We start from the raw sequence: 20,248 nt of genomic DNA, 5'->3' as shown, positions 1-20,248 counted from the left end.
GCATGGGAACTATGTGTCAAAGCTGGGGAGCTCCCAGGCCATGCAGATAGGTCAATTTTAACCCAGATCCATGTGAGAGCAGGCCCCCAGTTGTGAGTTCTCAGGGAGAGGATTGTTTTCCATTCTCCACCCAGACCCCAGTCCAAGAGAGACAAGCTCCTGCTTCTTCCTCTGTTGGTGGGCATATGTGTTTTCTATGATCGAGAAAATGTCCCTTAATGGGTTGTAGATTTCTGAAGTAATTTCATTTCCATACTCTGATCCAGAGAACCCAGTGCTTCATCTTCTTTCTTCAAGTGGATGTTAAGCTAAGTCTCTTAGTCTCTGAACCCGGTGTGCGCCTGCTGCCAAAGTGTCACCTCCACCTCACTGCGGCTTTTCACATTTCTTGTTATTTTTGGCTCCTGGGGTTTCATTTCCCTTAATTTCTTGCAAGCTGTGCTTTAAAATAAGTCTGTCTGGAAAGGCTACAAATTGTATAATTCTAACCATATGACATTCTAGGAAGGGAAAACTATGGAGATAGTAAAAAGATCAGGGGTTCGAGGGGCGGGAGGGGATGAGGAGGTGGAGCACAAGGGAATTCTGTATGATACTGTAATGGTGGACACATTTCAGGAAACATTAGTCAAAACCCACAGCACTGTGTAACACCAGGAGTGAACCCTAATGTAAACTATGGCCTTTTAATTAAGAATAATGTTTTCAGTATTGGCTCAACAATTATTACAAAGGCACTGCATCACTCACACTAATGGAAGACAATAATCATAGGGAAATTGTGAGTGCAGGGAGGGAATACATGGGAACTCTTTACACTATCTGCTCAGGTTTCTGCAGACCTAAAACTACTCTAAAAAATAAAGTCTATTAAAAAATACAAATAAAGTCTGTATTTTGTAATTCCTTAAATTTCATCCAGCATTTTGAAGTGCTTTGTCGTGAGGGGTTGGGCAGGTCAGGAATCTTATCTGACATATTGCCACAAAGGGAAGACATTGTATTTCATTTTGATATTTATAAAAATCTAAGATTAAAATGATTATTTATATTTCCTGTAAAGCAAACACTTTCATTTATTTCTTTTGTCTTAGAGCCTTCAGGGTGAATTGGAACCAGCATCCTTCTCCTGGACATATGAAGAAATTAAAGAAGTCCATAAGCGTTGGTGGCAGTTGAGAGACAATGCTGTAGAAGTCTTTTTAACAAATGGTAGAACACTCCTGTTAGCATTTGATAACACCAAGGTAAATTGGGCTTTATTGATAGATATTTTTTGAAATTATCATGGGAGCAGTGAAACTATACTCATACTGATTTTATCAAGGTTTAACTTACTTAAACTTTGAGTCACTGTTTCTGACATCAAATAAAAATTGCTTTATTTCTTAGCCTTAATTAAAGTGAACCCTTGGCTATATTAGAATGATTTTTGTCTTTTGAAACTGTATTAAATTCAGATTCTCTAAAATGACTGTATCTGTAAAAAGTAAGTGAATGCATAACCAACCTGAAAAGAGTAATTTAAACTTGAGAGTAGATTCCATTTTTTACAAATCCTTTCTTAACCCCCATATCCCTTCCACTGCAGTTTGTCTGCTGTCCTTTATAGAAACCCTTTTGGAAAAAGTGTTGTGTGCTTGCTGCCTCTAGTTCTCTTTTGAAATGCTCCTGACTTGTTTTCTTCTCACTACTTCACCTAGAGCTTCTCTGGTTGGGGTTATTAGTGACCTCCATGTCTAAACCCAATGGTCAAATTTCTCGGTCCTCATTTTCCTTGACCTGTCAGCAGCATTTGACACCAGTGATTGTCTTCTCTTTCTTAAAAACAAAAAACAAAACACAAAACTTCTGTCTAATTAAGAAGACCATGCTCTTTCTACGATACCATGTTGTATTTATTTAGATGAAGATTGTTCTTTATCCTTTATTGATTTTTTTCAGGATCTATATATAAGTAATTTTTCTATACAAACTTTTTCTTACCTTCTTATTAACTGATTTCTCCAGTAGCAAAACATAATGGTTAAGAGTCCAGCCTTTGAGGAAGACCCAGAGTTGAATCTCAGTTCTCCATCAGTTGATGTTAGTTGGGCAACAAGTATTTTCTTGGGCATCTTGAGATTAGTAACATACCTAAAATATGGAAACTTTGGAGAAAAGTATCCATAGCCTAAAAGAAAATCTCTTTGTTTTTTTTTTTTTTCCTCCTTCCCTTGCAGGTTCGTGATGACGTGTACCACAGTATACTAACAAATAACCTCCCTAATCTCCTGGAATATGGCAACATCAATGCTCTGACAAATTTATGGTATACTGGACAAATTACAAACTTTGAATATTTGACTCATTTAAACAAACATGCCGGCCGATCCTTCAATGATCTCATGCAGTATCCAGTGTTCCCGTTCATACTTGCTGACTATGTTAGCGAGACCCTTGACCTCAGTGATCCATCAGTCTACAGGTAACTAAAAACATTATCACCTGTTAGCTTTGTCCATATGCTGTCTTTATTTCATTAAAAACCTATCATGAGAATTTTCAACCATGCACCAATATAGAAGGAATATACAGTAAACCCCATATGTCCACAACTTCAACTCGACAATTATGAAGATTTTTGCCAAACTTGTATCATCTCTTTTTTCTTTTTTAGGACAAATCACAGACATCTTGTTATATTATTCCTGTGTTCTTCAGCACACATCTCTTAAGAAAGTGTAGAACACTTTTTTACGTGTTATGTTGCAGTGCCATTATCATATCTAAGAAAATTAACAATAATTTCATGGTATCATCTAATACCCAGTCCATTTTCCAGTGTTCCCCACTTACATGAAAAATGTCTTTTTATAGTTGATTGGCTTATATCAGGCCCAATATCACCTTTGGTTGCTATGTCTCTAAAGACATACATCTAGAATAAGCCTTTGTTTTTTGGTATGCGTTTTCCTCTTTCTTTTTTCCTAACATTGACTTGTTGAAGAAAAACAGGTCATTTATTTTGTAGGATAGCCCCCATTCCCATGTTAGTATTTACCTTCTTCCTTTAGCCTCTGTATTTTCTAGAGACTGGAAATTAGTTCTAAAGGTTTGCTTAGATTGAGGTTCATCTTTTTTTGTCAAGAATCCTTTATAGGTAGTGGTGTGAACTTCATATTGCCCATCTCAGGAAACATATGATATCCCACTCTACTGATGCTCAGATTGATACATGGTATCAGGCTTCTATTGAACTTGTTTCTGTTATTGATGGTTATCTCTTAAGTCAGTTATTTATTTCACTAGGGATCACAAAATGGTGATTTCCTATTCTGTCATTTCTTCTAAAAAATTTTAGAAGAAAACATACAAGATGAGCCTGAATATTTGTTGTTTCAGAAATCAAGGATACTAATAGTCTTGTCAGAAGGACGTGGGGGCCATATTTGCATACCTGTGTTTATTGCAACATTATTCACGACAGCCAAGTCGGGGAGGCAGCCCATGTCTATCTGTGGATGGATGGATAGGGAATTTATGGTACATACATACAATGGAATATCATTCAGCCTTGAAAAGGAGGGAAGTCCTGTCATATGCTATAACACAGATGAACCTTGGGGACACTGTGCTAAGTGAAATAAGCCAGCCACAAAAAAGACAAATATTGTGACATTCCACTTATTGTTATACTCATCGGCAGAGAGTGGAGTGGTGGTTGCTGGGGGATGGGGATGGACAGGGTAGGGGGAGATGGAGAGTTGTTCTGTGGGGGTAGAATTTACAAGATGAAAAAGTTCTAGACATCTGTTATACAACAATGTAAATATTCAACACTATTAAACTGTATACTTGAGGATTGTTATGATTATAAATCTTGTATTGTGTGTTTTTTACCACAATCAAAAAAAAATATAAAGGACTCAGGAGCCAACTGAAATTGGTTCTCACTGCCAAAGATAGGACAATCTGAGTATCAGGAAGAATAATGACTACCCTTGATTAAAACACATTTAAATTTAGAAAAACACTCAAGTTAATAATGATACTTTTTAAAGGCCCCCCAAAAAACTTACTGGTCGCCATTGGATATAACTGGGGCCCCAATTCCTTACTTTTGAAATTTGGCAATTAAAGCAAAAGAATTAAGCATTTATCCTGCCTTTTTTGAATGAATTGCATTTTAGAGTAACCACATAGCCCTAGTTGGTGAGGAAATATTCTGGTTATTTAATTTTAAAAAAAAAAAGTTCTCTTATGTAATTTAAAGAAAATTTGACTTCAAATATTCTACTTGGTATATTAGAATATATATTTTTAAGAATATTTTAATTATAACTACTAAAAAGCAGGCCCAGCTTAAGACAGTTTTCAAGAAATCAGATAGAGTTTAATATGTCAATTTAAAAAACAGCAAGTGGCATGTTATTTATCTTCCAGACATTTTTATACACTGCTGATGGACAGTTAGACATTTCTACACTACTAGTATAAATAGATCCAATCTTTCTGGAAGGCAGTATGACAATATATAGCCAAAGAATTCTTCAAATGCACATACTCTGTTTTAGCAACTTAACTTCTGGGACTTTTTTTTTAGGAATACTTAAGAATATGTACTTTACCAGACAGGTTCCCACTAGAAGTAAGTTTCATGAGGGCAAGAACTCTGTCTGGTTCATTGCTGATAATGCTGCCTGGCACTGCATGCAAAGATTTGGCCATATGGATGGATAGTCCTTACATCATTTTTTTTAAGTAGCTAAAATTTAGAAACAACTTCAATGCCCAACACTAGGTTTGAGTAAACTGCTTTACATTGCAGCTATTAAAAATGGTATTTTGGAAATATATAGTATAGGTGGGGAAAGCTGTTATTTTTATGTTAAACATGAATATACATATACAGATAACCAGAAAATCAACTGGAAAGGTATATACCAAAATGTTTTACCTGTGAGTAATAGTGTTATAGCTGATTTGGGGGTTATTCTCTCTTGCTCATCAGTAATTTCTGACTTTTCAACCACAACAATAAGTATTACTGATGTTCAAAAAAACCTATTTACGCTTGTTTAGAAAAAAACGCATGATTTCTCCTATTTTGACATGTGAATTTGTATCTATTCTATAAAACTGTTTTTACTTTCTAACAAATTTTTCAGGATTAGAAAGGTCTCAAAAACAAAATTAGTGTTTACTATCACTAATTTCAATATCCCTGGAAGGTAAGTATATTAATATCTGGCTCAGCAGACCTGGTTTGACCCACTGAAATTTGGACAAATCTTGAGGTTGATCTAGTTACTGAGCCAGATGTTGAAACTCCAGATGGCCACACCCCAGTGCCAGCCCAGATGGGTCCTCAGCCAGGGAGGCTGCTCTTCCTTCTTGGATCTTTTCCTCTTGCTCTTTCAAGTGCCGCACAGGGACACTACTTGGCTCTGTAGCTTGGAAAAGTGAGGATTCATCCTAGCGTTCTCTAGCCTCCCTGCTACAGCGTGAACACCAGCACAGACACATCCACACGCATGCAAACATTCTCTACTCTGTGAACAAGGAGGTCACTTCCGGAGGTCACTATAAATTAGACAACAAAACATTTATTTCAGTACTCACACTCCAAGTCTCCACTTGGTCATTTAAACGTGTGTCATTTTGGGGCACCTGGCTGGCTCAGTCGGTAGAGCATGTGACTCTTACTCTAAGGGTCATGAGTTCAAGCCCACATTGGGCGTGGAGCCTACTTAAAATTTAAAAAAAATTTTTTTTAAGTGTCTTTGCTTTAATTTTCAGTAACTAGTCTAATAATTATATAATATCGCCTCGTGATCATATTTCCCATCCAAATCACCCTTCAGTCTTCACTGCCTGACGGCTGTAGGTCTGGAAAATGGAAACAGGAACTTCAGGGCTTGGCAGGAATCAGCTGCCTTGGGCAGCATCAGTTATGATTCTGGAGGAAGTAGAGGAAGCGGGGAGAGGAGGAGCGGCAGCAGCTCTTCTTGTCCAGGTTACTCATAAGTCAGGACTTCCTGAGATTGGTATGGCTCTGTTTAGGAAAATTCTACCTTATGTCAGTTGATTCAGTCATAATCTTGAATGATGGCTGTAAGTTGCAAAGCAACATGTGTAAGCTCTAAACTGAGGGCCATGTGTTTGCCGATCACAGATTTACTTACACGGCGCAGGTATGTAGGCAGCTTAATCTTGACAGGATCAAAATACTTCATCTTTTTCCGTCCTCATTTGCAGAAATCTCTCTAAGCCTATAGCTGTGCAATATAAAGAAAAAGAGGATCGTTATGTGGACACCTACAAGGTAGGTTTCGTTTTTCCTTGTATTTTGATAAATGAAAACTCAAGTTTTATTCTATAGACTTGTGTTTTACCTAATTTTAAATTTATAGGATTGATTTTTCAGTTTTTTACTTTCTTGCGCTTTGAATGACAGACAATTGGAAATCACTGTATGGTTCTAGATATTATTGTCTGTCGCAATTCTCTGAAAACACTTTGCCCGGAAAAAGAAATACACTTATTGTGGCATAAATTGGTAGCTGATAATCCATTGTTATATTCACATATAAATAACTATATTCCTTTAAAAAAAAACACAGATTTTCAGGGACCTGCTATTTGTATCCCCTAGTGTTATTTATATAACAATATCAGTCTATGTATAATGCAGCATAAAATTCCTTATTACTCATATCCAGCAAATTATGCATTGATTTATTAGGAGAAATTTGCCAGATTTTAAAGTTTTAAAGTATAAATTATCTATTTCTGAGAAATTAACATTAATGGAATTCTGTTGGAAATTTTTTTAAAAATTCATTAGCCACATGCTGCATTCTTCACAGCAGTATCAAGGTAAGAGGAGCTGAAGCAGTTTTCTCGCATTCACATTGTTTTGTGTCACAGTTCCAGAAAGATCTCTCCAAGTGTCTTATAACTGTCACTCCCTGATTCTTCTGTGGTTGAAAATAGGGCAGTGCTATGGAATCAAGGAGAAGTGACTCCAGAAATTCAGTATCACCTGACTTTGTTATCAGAGCCAGACAGAAGCTTTGGGAGATGAGTGACATCTATTAAATATTTGGTTGAGCTTCCTACTTCATGATGGGAAGAGAGGAGTTGTGAAAAATCACTCTATTCGTTTTTATCTCAGCATAACTACATTGCAAAATAGCCATAAAATGTTACATTAATACCTAAGAACTTCAATAACGCAGTACAGTTTTTCCATTGCTATTGCTTTTCCACTGCTACAGAGTTTCTCTAAAGAACATAGCATTGTATCTTGAAGTGCAGAAGTCTCTAGTGACAATAGCAGCTCTCATTTATTGAGTACTTGATCAACTTAAACATTATAGGCCATGTTGGGAGCCAGAGCTCTGGGAGGCCGGTGAGTTTCCTATGATGGAATGAGAGAGTAAAGGTGCAGACTATGACAAGCTTCTCAAGTGCCTTGGCCTCAGCAGGGCACCAAGGAGGAGACGCTCCAGGTGGCTGAGGTCCAGACACAGGTGGGAGGGCAAGCCATGGAAAAGTATCAAAGGCATAGTAGAGGGGCACCTGGGTGGTTCAGTCTGGAGCGTCCAACTCTTGATTTCAGCTTGGGTCATGATCTCAGGGTTGTGAGATGGAGCCCTGTGTTGGGCTCTATGCTGAGTGTGGAGCCTGCTTGGGATTCTCTCTTTCTCTCTGCCCTTCCCCCCTCCTCGGCTTGTGCGCTCTCTCTGTCTCCCTCCCTCTATCTCTCTCTCTCATTCAAAATAAAAAAATAAAAATAAGGGGCACCTGGATGGCCCAGTCAGTTCAGTGTCTGCCTTCAGCTCAGGTCATGGTCCCAGGGTCCTGGGATGGAGCCCCAAGTCGGGCTTCCTGCTCAGCGGGGCACCTGCTTCTCCCTCTCCTGCTCCCCCTGCTTCTGCTCTCTCTCTCTGTCAAATAAATAAATAAAATCTTAAAAATAATAATAAAATTAAATTTAAAAATAATTTTTAAAAAGGAGGAGTAGTAGAGAAGATGGGAAGAAAACTAGTGAGGCTCTTCCAGCTTTGCCTGGAGCACTCTCTCATGAATACCGTCTGATTTCCTGTTTCCTTCAGTACTTGGAGGAGGAGTACCGCAAAGGAGCTAGGGAAGATGACCCCATGCCTCCCGTGCAGCCCTACCACTACGGCTCCCACTATTCTAACAGTGGCACCGTGCTTCACTTCCTGGTCAGGATGCCTCCGTTCACAAAAATGTTTTTAGCCTATCAAGGTAAGAATTAGCTTGTAACTACCTAAAATATCTTATTGAGTCATTAGGGGAAAAAAAAAACAGCTCGACATACTTTCTGAGACTGTAGAGACTAACCAAACCACAGGAAAAAGAGTTCTGTTTATTTCTTCAATAAAATTCTCTTCAAAACATCTGTAGTAAACCAAATTATCTTGCTAATATGTCAAATTTTAGCTGCAAATTAGACATGTCTAAGTTTATAAAAATGTAATTCACTCTTTAAAAATTAGGATGTAATTCACATACCATTAAATTTATCCTTATCAAATGTATGCAATTCACTTTTTAAAGGTGTTCAATTTAATAGTTATTTCAGATCACATAAGTTATCTTTGGATAGGGAAGATATCTTACTGTTATTTATTATAAGTAACTAGCTAATAGGCAAGCCACACTGCCACCTTCACCATAGTAACTTTCTAGTTAATAAACTTCTACCTCACGGGCACCCAGGTGGCTCAGAGAGTTGAGGGTCCAACTCTTGATTTTGGCTCAGGTCATGATCTCAGCGTCGTGAGATCAAGGCCTCAATGTGGAGCCTTCTTAAGATTCTCTCTCTCCCAGATAATGAATCATGGAACATTGCATCAAAAACTGGGGATGTACTGTATGGTGACTAATATAACAAAATAAAAAAATAAAAATTTAAAAAAAAATAAAGATTCTCTCTCTTCCTCTGCCCCTCCTCCCTGCTCAGGCTCTCTCCCTCTCTCTAAAAAAAAAAGAAAGAAAGAAAGAAAGAAAGAAAGAAAGAATAAGAATAAGAATAAGAATAAGAATAATCTTCTACCTCAGTGTTTTAAGTGGCAGCCTGCAGGCCAGAAGATTGCTTAGAGGTGAATTTACTGACTTGTGTGCAAATAGGGACATACTCTCCTATCGATTTCTGAGGGCTGTGATATGAACTCTGTAGTTGCTCCTGGTGGCACCCAGAATCCTTTGTGGGATCATTATCCATTCATTTACTCAACCCTTCTGAACTTCTTTATATATTTTTACTCACATGCCACCTCTTGGAGGAATGAATTTTCTATTGTCCCTACTTGTTCTGTAGAAGGTGCTTTCTTCTATTTGTCCCTGTATAAGTACACAGAACAAATGTTCCACATGACAGCTGTTCAAATATTTGAAGACTATTGCCCTGTCCCCTTTCTCCCTTTCAGTCGTATCTATCCCCAAGCTTATTATCCTTAGTTAATTTGACATCAGGTTGAGAGCTTCCTATATGCAGGGTCTTATCCCAGCTGCTGCTAGAAATATAAAAAATAAATAAGACTTTCTGTACTTACTAAAGTGTTTTAAAAACTAATGTGTAAGCCGTCCTTGTTTGCTCTGGTTTCCAAATCTGTCATTATTCTGATTATCCTTCTGGACATGTTCTGGTTTGCAAATGCCCTTATTAAAAAGTGGCACTCAGAATAAAAAAGAGTATTTCAGTGGTTTGGGACCGCTGCAGTGTGTAACAGAACTCTTCCCGCCCTCCATTTTTTTCATGTAGCCCAAGAATGTATTAACATAAAACTCCCAATCAACAAAAATTTCTTAATTTTTTAATATATATTGCTATTATGCTAAGTTTTTTTCATTGTGTATCTAAGAATGATTTAAAAAAAGAACCCAGAGACTACTGCAGTCCCCATCAATTTCATCTGATTAGGTGGAAAAGATTTATGTAGGCTTTTGAATTTATTTCTAGACTCCAGGCCTAGTCCAGGGCTTCTCGCCTTGGCCCTGTAGTCATTTTGAGGTACATAATTCTTCGTTGTGGGGACTGTCCCCTGCATTATAGGCTATTTTGCAGCATCCCTGGCTTGATGCCGGTGGCATTCCCCCACCTGTTCAGTTGTGAGAACCAAAAATATCTCTAGACAATGCTAAATATCACCTGGGGACAGAAGTGCTAGCTTCAGAACTAGTTTAGTACATGTACGTTCTAGATTATAGGAATTTGTAGTAGTACTTTTTTTTTTAAAGTTAAGAAACAACGAAGAATTTGACAATCTGAACAGGACCCTCAGTGTGCTTCTTTCGTGCCACAGTTCCGTAGTCTCTCTTCTAGATACTGTGACTCCACCATAGCCTTACAGAATTGCTTTTTCTAGATACCATTTAGATTGGTTACTTTTTCTCCTGAGCTAACTGACTCAACAGAATAGATGAGAAGGTAATGAAAGTAATAGAAAATGTTTCTAGACAGGGAAGCAAGGACTTGGGGAAGAAATTTGGCATATCTTTTTAAAATTGTGCCTTGCTTGATGCTGAGATTAGTCTGTGACAGTCTGTAAATGAAAAGCTAAGTTCAGAATTTCAGCAACTTCAAAGGAGTTTTAAATGGTACAGCGTGGTTCCTATGAAGCATCTACACAGCTGGTGTTCTCAGGGGCTGGCCTTTGGATATCATTTCATGTTCTAGGCTTGCCCTATGGCTAGAGTCTGCTAACTGTTGACAAGAAAGAGGTCAAAACTCAGTTCTTAATTATTAGTCTACAGCAGAAAAACTTAACAGATAAGGGACTGTGTTTAGTTTTTTTATTTATAGGAAATTGTACTTCATTCTTTAGCTCAGTTATCTCTTAAAAGCAATGCTCCCCCCGCAAAAAAAGAAAAAAATAGTCTTAATTATTAAAGGTGAAAGAATAATTTTGCTTTCTGATAGGGAAAAAAACTGTTTTATGTAGTTGAACTTTAATTTTCCTTCTTCATTTATTCATTCATGCAATAACTGAGTCATTATCAAGTACCTAGTATGTGCTCGTTGTAGGTGATACCTCAGGTCCCTGCTGTTATGGGACTTTAATTCTGCTTGGGTAGACAGATAGCAATCAATTAAACAAGTAAATGATATAAATTCATCCAGTTACATGTACTAGGAAATCGTAATACGGACTAAAAATACTATAATATGGTCTCAAATTTGTATAGAAATATTTATTTTCAAGAACATGAATAACCTCTTTTAAACTGAAAAACAAAATGAACATCACTTTAACCTTTTCAAAGTAGCAAAAGTAAATTAATTATAACAAACTTCAAATAGAATAAGGTCTTTGTGTCTTAATTGCATTGTTTGTCTTTCTTTATAGATCAAAGTTTTGACATTCCAGACAGAACTTTTCATTCTACAAATACAACTTGGCGCCTCTCATCTTTTGAATCCATGACTGATGTCAAAGAACTTATCCCAGAGTTTTTTTATCTTCCTGAGTTCTTAGTCAACCGTGAAGGTATAGCAGTAAATCAGTTCTAATTTATAATTCTGTACTTATTTTATACTTTTCTAAAAAAAAGAACAGCTTTTTAAAGTTCTATAATTTGAGTCTCCCAATAAGAGAAATACCTTTATTTATGTATATCATTTTATTTCCAAGTGAACGTGAAGATTAACTATTTTATAGGACTAAATATAATTGGTAACTTTTAACTCTTAAAGGTATTTGTAAACATGTATTTTAGTTTTGTTACAGAAATACTTCCTTTTTCTGATTGTAAAGGTTATCATAAGCTTATTATAAAAGTTATGAATTTATTAAAAGCACAATGTAAGTTAACCAAAATCTCAGTGACTTTATGAGGAGTGACCAACTTAGAAGTAAAACACCCTAGCCAGAATCTTCTAATACCAAAAAGGGATAGTAGAGGATAAAATCAAAATCTTCTATGATGCCAACGACCAACAGTCTCAGCCAACCTTACCTATTTTTTACGTAGAAGGTCAGGTAGCTCTTTGAGGGACGTTTGTGGGTCATTTTCCTACATTACCTAATTTCATATTTTTATGTGACCTTTAGGAATATATGAAATTGGGGGCACCTGGGTGGCTCAGTTGGTTGAGTGTCTGTCTTCGGCTCAGGTCATGATCCTGGAGTCCAGCGATCAAGCCCCATGTTGGGCTCCCTACTTCTCGGGGAGTCTGCTTCTCCCTCTCCCCCTGCTCCTTCTCTTACTCTCTCTCTTTCAAATAAATAAATAAAATCTTTAAAAGAAAAAAAAGGAATATATGAAATTGATAATTATATCTTTAGAGAAGTTAGTGTTGGGAAAATTGCTTTAGAATTTTATTCTATGCTAACGGGCCTCTCTGGAGCTGTTTAGGAACCCATGTGACTAGTCACCTGGAGCACGGTTCATAGTCTTGCCCAGATGAGAAATGCCTCAGTGAGTTGTCAGCACCCGCAGTTCGGAGTACCTGTAGCTTCGGCTTGGGACTCATTTCAATCTACGCTTGTTTTCTCTGTCCCTGGTTTCTTATATGTATGTTTCCATGATCTCTGGCTGCATAACAAATACCTCCAACACTTTGTGCCTCAAAACAATAAATTTATTGTCATTACAGGTTTTGCAGGTCAGAAATTCAGGAGCAGCTCAGCCCGGTGCCTTTAGTGGTGTGGGCTCAGGGTCTGCCTTCAGATTAGCTGGAGCTGGACCAGCCAGGGGATCAGAGCAGCTGGGGGCTGGCAGGCATCTGTTTTTATGTAGGTTCTGTGGTTTTCCATGTGGTCTCTCCATGTGGACTAGTTTGAGCTTCCTCACAGCATGGCGGCCTTGGACCTTCTCGTTGGCAACTCGGGGTTCCAAAGGCGAGTGTCCTGAGAGAGACGAGCAGAAGCTGCATGGCCTCTACAAACCTCACCTTGGAGGTCACAGAGTGGCACTCCTGCTGCATTCTGTTCAGCCGTGCCTGCCCACATTCAAAAGGAAAGAGCATAGACTTTGCTACTTGGTGAGGGGAGTAGCAAGATTCTGGAAAAGCATGCAACACAGCAAGGGTTGTTATAGCTATTTTTGGAAAATATTGTTTGCTATCATGTACATCACGTCATTTCCTGTCAGCTTTCCAATAAGCCTTTCATCGTACCTCCAGTCATCCGCTGTGTGGGAAGAGTGCCCACCTGTGAGGTGTCCCCAGAGCATTAGACAGTTGAGAATGATTTGAGTTTATACAGACCCCCTGCTGTTCAGCCCCACCCCAGCTCAGCCCTTAGAAGTTTCATTCAGTATTGTTAAGTTGGTCAATCCCTGCTGCTTCTCCCGAAGCTGCTCGCACAGAGGTCTGTAGATTCTTGGCCAGTCTGCCTTAAATCACTCTGCAGCTGTCTGTAGGATGAGCTGATCTTTCTGAGATGACCCCCACCCTCACTCTGTGTTCATTTACAAAAGCCCTTGGCTTATATTTCACATCATATTATTTCAAAATACTTCCAAAATTACCGAATATCCTTCTGTTTTCACAAGGTCTAGGAGGCAGACAGCAACTTAATTTTATATGAAGTGTAATCAGCTTTTAAGAGATCCTTTTTAGTCTTTATTCTGTTATGGTGTTCAGATTTTCTGTCCATAAAAGGTAGCACAAAAACATTTCTGCAACATTTCTTTTAGGACAGTTGTTTTTTTTTTTTAAACAAACACTTCTGAGATTCTTGTTTACACTAGCAAACTAATGAAACAATTAGAGAACAGCTTATTTAGATCACAGAAGAATTTTCTAATTCAATGTGTTGGGATAATTTTATTATCCACAGGAATGCTTAGTGGAAATAATGTTAAGACAGACCTCTAAACTTACCGTAAAGTTAATAGTTCATTTAGGAATGCGTATATTTCGTATTAGTTGGATTTTTTTAAGCTACATGATGCTAACATTTACTAAATATAGTCTTAAATTTATTATGATGTTGCCACCAATAATTCAGAAATGCTTATACAAAGCCTTTGTTTGATTTTAATTGAGTTTATAATTGAACAGACTAGATATTTAAGCACTTAACTGCATTTGAAGTTTCGATAAGTGGAATATTGAAATTAGTAGGCAGTGATTTTCTTCTGTTTTTTCAATATGATATAAAGTGGTAGAAAAAATAAGTTGAAAGATCTCAAATTTAATTAGGATTGCATTAGCCCACATAGTTCTATCAGTAGGTAAGTAAGTAGATGAACAGTGATGTCACTATTCTCTTTGTCTCTGCTTTCCCCTGGTTATAGCACATACTGTCTGTTTCGGGGAACTCTTAAGACCTGCTCAGTGGGCCATATGAGGCATGCTTTGGGGAGATAAGCATTAATATTAATCTTCTTTTTTAGGTTTTGATTTTGGTGTGCGTCAGAACGGTGAACGGGTTAATCACGTCAACCTCCCCCCTTGGGCACGTAACGATCCTCGTCTTTTTATCCTCATTCATCGACAGGCTCTAGAGTCTGACTACGTGTCCCAGAACATCTGTCAGTGGATTGACTTGGTATTCGGGTATAAGCAAAAAGGGAAGGCTTCCGTTCAAGCCATCAACGTTTTTCATCCTGCTGTAAGTGACTCTTTTTAAAAATATACATTTATGTAAGACAAACCTGAATAAAAGGTTAGCTGTTGGGCTGTTTCTTTTAAATACCCAAGTTATCAAAGAGAATTGGCAACAGCTTGAACAGTTACCCAAGACTTTTCAGGTTTTATATTTCACCTCTTTAAAAATAACTAAGATGCTATTGACCAGGGGTCCCTCCAGACCATCCCCAGGCTGAATGAGGACTGAAGGACTCAGCAAATAGTCGTATTTACAGAAGGTTTATTACAGTGATGGGTACAATGCAAAATCATCAAAAGGAAAAGATGTCTAGGGCAAAGCTGGAGGACACCAGCCACAAGTTTCTAGGAGTCTTCTTCCAGTGAATCACAAAGAACATGCCTACTTCCTCCAACAACAGGTGTGACGTTGTCTAGCTGGGCAGCTTATTGGAGACTCAGAGCCCAGGGTTTTAATTAAGGGCTGGTCCTGGAAACACTCTCTGTCTCACATGTACTGAAATCCCAGGCTCCCAGAAGGAGAGCAGGTGTTCAGCATAAGTCACACTGTTTGTGCAAACAGTTTAGACACAGTAAGCCACTCTTATCCAGTTAGGAAATGTTGGGAACTGTCCTGAAATCCATGTTTCCACACACCAGCCAAAGGCCAACCTTGCAAACAGGCCTTTCCAAGGAAAGCAGTTCAAGCCTGCCACGTTAACTCTTTACGGCACAATATAAATTCCTAGAAGTAGAATTGTTACACTTTCACGTATACTTTTTGATGTTGTTGAATAAGCTACCTTAAAAAAAGAAATCTTATCTATTAAGGAAACATTTCATTTGCTAAGCTCTGGGTATGTGAAGGTGAGTAAGATTCAAGTGGGGACAGCAGGGTGAGAAGCAAAGTTGGGGTGGTTGTGCCTGCCTGGATATGGTAGTGGGGTCCCGATGAGGCCTCTAGAAGGAAATTCCTCAAGGAATGAGGGGCAAAAAAGCAGACTATAGGGACAGAGCTATAGCCTAGTGTTGCCTAGTGGCTACTCTAAGACAATGAGTACAGCACAGTAGCTATTAATCCCCTGCATAAGACATTTAGCCTCTCTGCTTTCCTAACTTTGTAATTAGGAGGTAGGGTGAGACTGATCTTGGGCTTCTCCTCCAGCTACAGTTCTCTGCGTAGGTTCATCAAGCGTTCATGACAAATGCAGTGAAAATGCGCACATGAACCTACAGTAATTCACTGTGTACCTGGGCTGATGTATGCCAGAGACCCATTCCTGAATAGCAGCTTTAAAATAAAATCTCTTTAGTCCATTTTGCTCAGTAATTATTTTAAATACCTCTAAAGTAACAGAAAATTCAATTCCTTAAGAGACCTAAGGTCTAGAAGAAAGACTGTGACAGATTTACTGATGATTCTGATAAAAGAAATGTGGCAAAGTGTTTTGGAAAAGGAGAATAATACAATTTGATAGGTGAATAATAATTTTCTACATAAGAGTAGTATAAAGTAAAGGCAAGACTTCAGGTATAATTTTTGACTTTCATTCATATTTGATCTAAAATGAAACTTTAAAAGCAATTAGGAATTTTGACACTCACCTCATTATACTCTGTGCCTATAATCCTAGCATATCTTTTTAATTATTCTTATGTAAAATTCACATTAAAAGTATCTGCATGCTGATATATGCCATATAATTGTCATTTTACTGGAATTTTTGCCACTATTTCTTTGGGACTTTAGAACTTTAAAAAAGATAGAGTTTATGCCATTGTTCTAAGAATTTGATAACATTCAATTCATGGAGCCAGAGAAGGTGCAGTGAGTAAGTACACAGTCTCTGAATTCAGAATTGAGTTCAAACCGTCACCCTGTGACTCTGCGCTGGCTGTGTGACCTTGGGCAAATAGCTTAACCTCTCTGTACCTAAATGTACAAATTTGTAAAGTGTGAACAATAATACCAACCTCATAAATAAGGAAGGAAATTCATACAGTATGTCCACCATAGAACGAAGTGTAAATAAATGTTAACCTTTTTAAGAAATGTAGAAATGCCTTTTGATCTTAATTCATTATTCACTAATATATAAGGTTCACTTAGAAACTGATAGCATAGAATGTAGAGAAACAATATTTTCAAATAAATTTCTTAAAGCCCTGGCTAGAGGATTATTCCAATCTTCATTTGAATTTTTGAGTATACCAAGTCAAGCAGCCATTAAGAATGACTATGCTTAGATAAGCATTTATAACAAGTATTGATACCTTGTGGCGGCAGCGGGAGGGGGCGGTGGCGAGGAGAGTAGTGTGTTGAAGATTATTTAACTTCCGAAGAACCTTTGAAATTTTATTTTGGCATTTATAGAAAGGTTATGTCTAGGTATGTAATGAAATTGGCTATGCCTGATGAAATGCTAAATCTACATTGTACAAGCGGGTATGCACAGAACGTGACAGATCTGTAGCCAGTTCCTGACTGCTCGCTGTAGATGCCAAGAAGGAAATGTGCATCACTCTCCATCTGAGTCCAGGGGTTGACAACACAAAGAAGAAAAGTGTAATAGCACTCTTTACATTAAAGAGCTTGCAATTTTCACCACACTTTTTCAGAATCACCCACAGTTTTCGTTAGAACCTAAATAATGCTCTCCTGAACTACCTACCAGCATTGTATCTTAACTTCATTTTTACCTTTTCCTGTATACCGCTTTAAACAGATGACTTTTTCCATAACTTAGCTTTATACATGAAGTCTTTTTTTTTTTTTTATTCCAACACTGAGGGAGAAAGAAAAGGACCATGGCAAGTCCTGAATCTTCACTCGTCTTCCAGTTTGATTATTGCCCTGACCACCCCCCCAACCTTTCTCTTCAGCTTCATGTCCTAAGAATGGTGCTTCATGGAGGACACCACTCTCTCTACAGTGTCTTGGTCAAAATGGAATAGTTTGTTTCTTATCCAGTCGTGCGCCTCCTGCCAGAGAGATGAAGCTGTCTGTCCTCCAGCCTCCTCCGTTGGTAGCCTCACCAAGATGGCCGAAGGAGGCTGAAGGGATCTGCAGCGCATCACAGACTTCTCCCTGCCAACCTTCTAGTCAGTTTTAGTGGCGTATTTGAAAACCCCCAAAGCAAACACAGAGACAGGAAGTCAAGATTCAGTTAATACTCTCTGAGGATACATAAGGCACACATGCGTTGCTCTTGAGCTTACAAACTGGAAATCAGAAAGACTTTGCTTGGGTTTCAGTGACACTAGTGTTCAAATTCCTGACTCTTCTGCCTGGGAAAAAGGGAGAGATAGAGACCTCAAAAATCTAGGCTCCTTACCAATGTCTATATATATGTAAGAAAACATGCCTCAATCATATTATCTCCATCGTGGTGTGTGTGAGTGAAGGGAATGAAAAATTCTTTTTCTACCCTTCAAGATCTTCCAGCTGGGCTAAGAGTTAAATCTACATAAGACAGATTAATAGGGAAAAAAAAATCAAAGTTTAATTATATGCACACAGAGGCTCAATAATGAAATTAAGACCTCAAGAAATGACCAAGGCAGGCAGTTTTTACACTTTTTAGACAAAGAGACAATAAATCTGTGACGAATTGATAGGACAAAGAAAACTTAACTTCGGGAATTTCAATTAGTAAGGATCTCTAAACAGAATTTGGGCTGGGATAGTAAATTAATAAAAATAACAAGCATCATTTATATAGCCTTTTCCACTTTAAATTTCCTATCTCTGGTGATATGGATGTCTCTCTACCTCCTGCTATGGGGAGGGTACCTTTCACATGGGAAATTTATTTCCTGCTTTCAGGGGGACAGAGGAGGGTCTGGGTCTCCTTCTTACACAGGCAGTCTCCTAAGTAACTTCTATTTAAAATAATTGATATACTTGGGGCGCCTGGGTGGCTCAGTTGGTTAAGCATCTGACTCTTGATTTTGGCTCAGGTCATGATCTCAGGATCGTGAGATCGAGCCCCACATCAGGTTCCATGCAGAGCCTGCTTAGGATTCTCATTTTCCCTCTCTCTGCCCCTCCCATGCCACCCTCCCCCCCCCCCGGTATGTGCACTCTCTCTCTCTCAAATAAATAATAAATCTTTAAAATCAAATCAAATCAGTATGCCAAAGTGGTCCATCTTTGGGCATCCTGCCCTTGGCCCCTCCATCAGTTAGCAACAGAAAATCATCCTATGAAACCAGCCACTGTGTCTTGAGAGAAGAGTAATCAAAATCTTTCTTTGAGCATATTAATGTCAAAAAACAAAAGAGTATTTGGACATCACATAATTTCAGGCCAGATATAAATGGCTTTGAACTTCTAGTCCTCATTTCTACAAATTGAGAAAGTTGGGGCAGGGCAGGGTCCTCTACTTTCTGCCTCTGTGTTGCCATAAGGTAAAAATTACACATTGTCTTGTTCAGTTTTGTTGACCACCTGAAATGACTTTGACTAACGTCTTCACTCTAGTTTTCTGACCAATATCTGACAGGCAGCTACAGAAAACATGCATCCACTTGCTAATCTGCTTGGTTTTTTGGATCAACTTAAGTGAAAATCTTGCTTATTTTTTCATCTGTCCTCACTGAAAGACAAGACCAAAGGAAAATCCTCATTTTTTTAAATTGAGGTATAATTGACATAAGCATTATATTAGTTACTGATGCTAACTGATCAAAAACATTTTCAAACCATTTCCATTTGAAATAGAGGAGAGTAAACTACTACCTAGAGGAAAAAACAAATTGTTGTTTCCCCTCTGGTGTCATTGCTAATCTTGCTTTTTGCATACCTCTTGTTCTCTTTTACTCTTTTACCCTTCAGACATATTTTGGAATGGATGTCTCTGCAGTTGAAGATCCAGTTCAGAGGCGAGCGCTAGAAACCATGATAAAAACCTACGGCCAGACCCCTCGCCAGTTGTTCCAGTCGGCCCATGCCAGCAGACCTGGATCCAAGCTCAACCTTGAAGGAGAGCTTCCCGCGGCTGTGGGGTTGCTAGTGCAGTTTGCTTTCAGGGAAACCCGAGAACAGGTCAAAGAAATTACCTATCCGGTATGTCATTTTAATTTCAGTAGAATTCGCCAAAAGTTGACTCCACCCCGTGAATGTCAGGCCCCCTCCGAGGCTCTAGGGAACACCACAATGAATAGAAAGGTCCTGGCCTAAAGGCGCGCTGTAGCCCCTTAACAGGGATATCCTGTATGTGGTAAGTGCTGTGTTAGTGAGACGAGGGAGGGCTCTGGGGAGCTCAGGTCAGGCGGCCAGCCCCCAGCGGGCTAGTAGCAGGGAAAGCCCGCCGGGGCAGTGGCCTAACAGGAACCTCCCCACCAGATTGGACTGGAGAATGGTCTGAGCGTGGGTACAGCTGTACACACGTGCATGGCAGGGCCTTGGCCATCTTCCACCAACAGTACTGACCAGAAGTATGAATGTTGTGGCTTACAGCTAAGGGAGAACCTTACGTATGTCTTTGCCTCCCCTGATTGTAATGGTAAAAACTATTGCCTCTTAAACTGGAAAGTAGGCATGATTTTTACTTTGAAATAAAAAATAAAGCAGCCAAACCTAAAGAGTAAAATGGATTCTAAACCTCACCTAAAGTCTTCATCATAAAAGCAGCAGAGGATGGGAGGCCGTGAATTGGAAACTGTAAGGGTTTGCGGAGGGGAATGGCAGAAAAT

The 20,248-nt window shown here is 38.6% G+C and overlaps 1 protein-coding gene across 1 annotated transcript in view; it reads left to right on the top strand.

The window, feature by feature from the left end:
- LYST (lysosomal trafficking regulator) overlaps window positions 1–20,248 on the top strand; it is a 187,660-nt gene that overhangs the window by 141,564 nt on the left and 25,848 nt on the right. Inside the window, exons 39-45 of the mRNA XM_040624366.1 lie at window positions 1,095–1,247; window positions 2,223–2,467; window positions 6,241–6,307; window positions 8,103–8,259; window positions 11,364–11,504; window positions 14,359–14,576; window positions 19,389–19,619. Coding sequence (XP_040480300.1) covers window positions 1,095–1,247; window positions 2,223–2,467; window positions 6,241–6,307; window positions 8,103–8,259; window positions 11,364–11,504; window positions 14,359–14,576; window positions 19,389–19,619 — 1,212 coding nt within the window. The remainder of the gene's footprint in view (window positions 1–1,094; window positions 1,248–2,222; window positions 2,468–6,240; window positions 6,308–8,102; window positions 8,260–11,363; window positions 11,505–14,358; window positions 14,577–19,388; window positions 19,620–20,248) is intronic.

This window comes from Ursus maritimus, unplaced genomic scaffold (genome assembly GCF_017311325.1).
Source record: "Ursus maritimus isolate PB19 unplaced genomic scaffold, ASM1731132v1 scaffold_7, whole genome shotgun sequence".
Lineage (NCBI taxonomy): Eukaryota > Metazoa > Chordata > Mammalia > Carnivora > Ursidae > Ursus > Ursus maritimus.
This window is presented reverse-complemented; position numbering and strand designations above follow the sequence as displayed.